This window comes from Bidens hawaiensis, unplaced genomic scaffold (genome assembly GCF_021521415.1).
Source record: "Bidens hawaiensis isolate Kalapana, Puna unplaced genomic scaffold, B.hawaiensis_p1.1 tig00020692_1, whole genome shotgun sequence".
Lineage (NCBI taxonomy): Eukaryota > Viridiplantae > Streptophyta > Magnoliopsida > Asterales > Asteraceae > Bidens > Bidens hawaiensis.
In genome coordinates this window covers 345-4,635 of record NW_027493181.1, presented here as the reverse complement: position 1 = coordinate 4,635, position 4,291 = coordinate 345, and the positions used below count along the sequence as shown (strand labels likewise).

The window sequence follows — 4,291 nt, the reverse complement described above, 5'->3', positions numbered from 1 at the left end:
TCAATCTTCGGTAACAATGGCAGGAATTTCCAGAAAAATCGAGGTAAAATAATTTAGGAGGATAATTAACATTAATAAACGAAGAGTCGTTTATTTTAAAAAGTTGTGTACAGAAAATATTGGTATGGGCCTAATGGAATGGACTTTTTCTATTGGATCATGTTAAAACTTTATAAAATTAGCAAATATCTATAACAAAATTTATATAATTTAATAAATAATTTCTATTACTGATTTGCTACCAAATTATGATTTTGAAATCAATTTGATATAAAGATATTGATGAATATATGTTAGAAATAATTATTAAATAACATTTTTATTAATTGTAACCTTTAGTTTATTATTATAAAAAATATTTTAAAAATATACTACACATTTGTAATACAAAAAATAAAACGAAAAAGTTGTATCAGAAAATTACAAAAGTTGAAAAACATAAACTATTTTATTGTTATATTAAAAACGTTGTCTTAAATTTATTTTATACATAAATAAATTTTTATAAATAAAATGTAACATGATTATTTAAATAAAGTACAATTTCACACCAGGCTTGATGAATACATGTTAGAAATAATTATTAAATAACATTTTTATTAATTGTAACCTTTAGTTTATTATTATAAAAATGTTTTTAAAAATATACTATACATTTGTAATACAAAAAATAAAACGAAACAGTTGTATCAGAAAATTACAAAAGTTGAAAAACAAAAACTATTTAGATAAAGTAGAATTTCACAAATAAAATGTAACATTAATTATTTAAAAAGAGTGGAATTTCACACCAGGGTTTTACAATATTTATGAACATTAAACATATTTTTTTATTTAGTTTATAATATAGTCAACTGATAAGTTATATAATGCATATGAAACATATGATGGTATAGATAAAATAAAATATAATAGAGTAGGATAAAACTTTATACTTATGTTGTTTTAGATTAAATTTATACAAGAAAAATATAAAACATGTTAATAAACTAATATAAACTTATGTTGTTTTCAAAGTCAGACCTACAACAACTAAACATTAATTTAATAAAGTTAAATAAAAACTTAAGTATGATCACTCAACCAATGGAAAATATATTGTTCATCTCAACAAACATTCAAAAACAATCATTTAAAAAAATAAAAGAGAAAAACCAAACATAAAATATCCAAATATCTCAAAAAGGCTTAACATAAGTGTAAACCTACATAAATGAAAATGTTCACTTAGATTCCTTCTCCACTTTAGGAATTAAAAGGGCTGCTCCTTCGCCTGATTGACTGGTGGTTCCCATCTCTTCGATATTCTTAGACTTCAACTTAGTGGACGACATGCTAGCATCATCGTCAACTTCAAAAACTTCAACTAGTTTTCTCTTAAGTTTATCGTCAGAAGACGTTGACGTTCCTTTGTATCAGTTGCCAAATCCCGAGCCTCAACTTTTGAACTTGGAGTTTGATTATCTCCAAATTCAGAAAGCTGTTATTAAAAAAGTAAGAGCGAATACACAATCATGTTTCACATCTTTCTGTTAACTATATTTATAAGTTTGAACTAATATATTAAAAAAATATCCATACCTTAACAGAAACAGAACCGAATGACTGGAATTCAGAAATAGATGCTCTAGACGTTAAAGAATTAGAATCTGATTACTGATAAGACAAAAATGGAATCAACATATGTCAGTAGAAATAATTATGAAATATAATTTAATAAAAAAAATTTCAGATTATGCTATTACCAAACGAACATCAAGCATTTTCTGTAACTCTGTGATAATATTGGTGTCATCAGTAAGCTTGTTAATACCATAGTCCTCGACATTGTTTCTGAAGTTGAAATCTGCAACATCTACCTTAAAAGCGAATATCTTTTCTAAGAGAGAATCCAATTCAGCAGGGAATCCACCATTTTCCACCTTATTCTGTAATAAATTAGACGGCAAAGAAACAAATATAATATTAATCATTGTTAAACTTACCATCTCTTATATAGATGACTGTTACAATTAAAAAAGTATTTTACTTGTAAACAAACCTCATTTTGAGAATCAATCAATTCTTTAGCTGTTTTCTTAGTCAACATTTTAGCATCTCTATCAAAAAGAGTCAACGACACAACTCCAGTGGAATCCTGTACCCTTATTTTGATCTTGAACCTAGAAAAGTGTATAAATAGGTAAATTGAAAGAAAAACATATACTTTTACAATGCACTAATTAGACATTTGAATTTGAATTGAATAAATACCTAGGTGTAGGGATAACACCTAAAACATTGCATCTTACTGTTTTGCATTCATACTCCTTTCCACCTTCACCATTATTTTCCATGAGCTTACGGCTACAAGTATTACACCCAATGTAATACCATTCCGTATCTGGGCAGATTGCCTTAATTGTACCAAGGATAATGATACTTTTAGGCTGCATTATAGTACAACAGGACTTAATAAATATTCAATTAGGGTTGAAAGATAATTAGGATAAAATAAAGATTGTAATAATTAACTTACAGATATAATGGTACAAATATCACCGATGTTAAAAAAATCTGTTGCTCTCAAAAACTCATCATCAACAGACGACAGCATCTTCACCGGAATCGGTTTACGAATAGAAACATCATTGGCATTTAGCAGATCCACCAAACTACAAAATTTAATATTTAATGAATTTAGGAATAAGTAATATAATATGAAATTTACAAACTTAATACATAAATGAAAACAATATTGGTTTAATAATATACCTGTTTTTGTATTCTTCAATCTCAAATAAATAGTCGTTTATAAAGAAACGGCTAACATTAGATCCAAAAGAATTCGACACATAAACTTTCTCTAAAAAAAGGAAAATTATAAAACGACACATTAGTTTAAGTTAGTGACATGTTAAAACACAAGAAAGTTAAAAACAGTATACATAGTTACCTTTACCATCAGAACCGGTGTAATACTTAACCCTACCAAACTGCAGTATAACTATCGCATGGCCTTCATCAAAATGTTCAATTACATATTTGGAGAGCTCAGACACATAATGATCCCATAGTATGAGATACACACAGTTTCCACTGAAATTACAGAAGCGTTACAAACAGTCATAAGTATAAAGTTTATTAACCTAAATATGTAATCAAATGTTAGGTGTAATAGTAATACCGTAAATCACATATCTCCATTGTACGCTTGTTTTTGTCCTTGACGTTTGAAGCATTGTTCTTGAACACATGAACCACATGACCAATAATATCTAACACAAAGAAAAATAAATAAATAATTTATTAACAGATTTAATGGAAATCTAAGACTAAAACTATAAATCTATATATTTGCATGTCAAAAAATTATTTTATACCAACTGTCGATTTCAAAAAAATATCTTTATTGATTAGTGATTCAAAAGAAATCATCTTAAAACCAAACAGACGACCATCAAACTCCTGACATGAATTCACATGTGTGTTTGGTCCCAACACCAATTTGTTGGGACAGTCAATCACACGGTAGTTCGATCCATTTAAACCAACGCTCAGGTTAACTATAGTCAGAGTTGAGCTTTCCTTGAGGAATCTTTTGAATCTGTAGATATTCTGTTTGTAAACTGTTGCTTGGATTCGATTCTCCTGTCATTAAAGCAAAAAATATATATGAGAATTAAAATCTTTAAGTAAAACAATAAAGTAAAACAATATATTAAATAAGTACATTTTCATCCATGAGCACCATCTCGATCAGAAAATCCTCATTCACATTTTTGTTGTCTTTTATGCTCCACATTCTTAAAACTCTAACCTTCAGAGTTGATGGTGATGTTTTTAGAACATCAATTTCATTAAACATGGTAAATTTTTGATCTTCCACTGACCTATGAATAAAATAAAAATATAAAAGATTAGAAGAAATTATTTGAAACATAAACAAAATGAATAAAAAGGGATGAGCTTACATTGTTGGAGAATTTTTAGTTATGAACACTATGATAATGGCTTATATGATTACCTAGGTATTTATATAGCAGAATGTATAAACTATAAATTATGGTAAACATATTATGTTTAGAAAGTTTCTAAATAAAAAATGAAACAAATTTTAGTGGTTTATTGTAGGTATACTTATTCCAAAAATAACAGATTTATTATATTTATAAATTTAAGGTAACTTTTTCATTATTAACATAATGAAACGGGTTTATTGAAAATATTCAAAAATATATTCCTTAATTTAAGATTATTTTATGGTTAACGGAAAAAGTCAATGAAATCATATATTCTTTACTTAATTATT

General features: G+C 26.7%; 1 protein-coding gene across 1 annotated transcript; it reads right to left on the bottom strand.

The window, feature by feature from the left end:
* Positions 1-1,981: 1,981 nt before the first annotated feature.
* LOC143561499 (replication protein A 70 kDa DNA-binding subunit B-like) lies at positions 1,982-3,872 on the bottom strand (the record flags this gene model as incomplete). Its single annotated transcript, XM_077049572.1, has 8 exons — positions 1,982-2,162; positions 2,254-2,429; positions 2,519-2,654; positions 2,755-2,845; positions 2,936-3,078; positions 3,167-3,257; positions 3,363-3,630; positions 3,713-3,872. Coding segments are annotated over 8 exons (1,246 nt in total), but the record flags the coding sequence as incomplete, so codon positions are not given.
* Between the last annotated feature and the right edge of the window lie 419 nt (positions 3,873-4,291).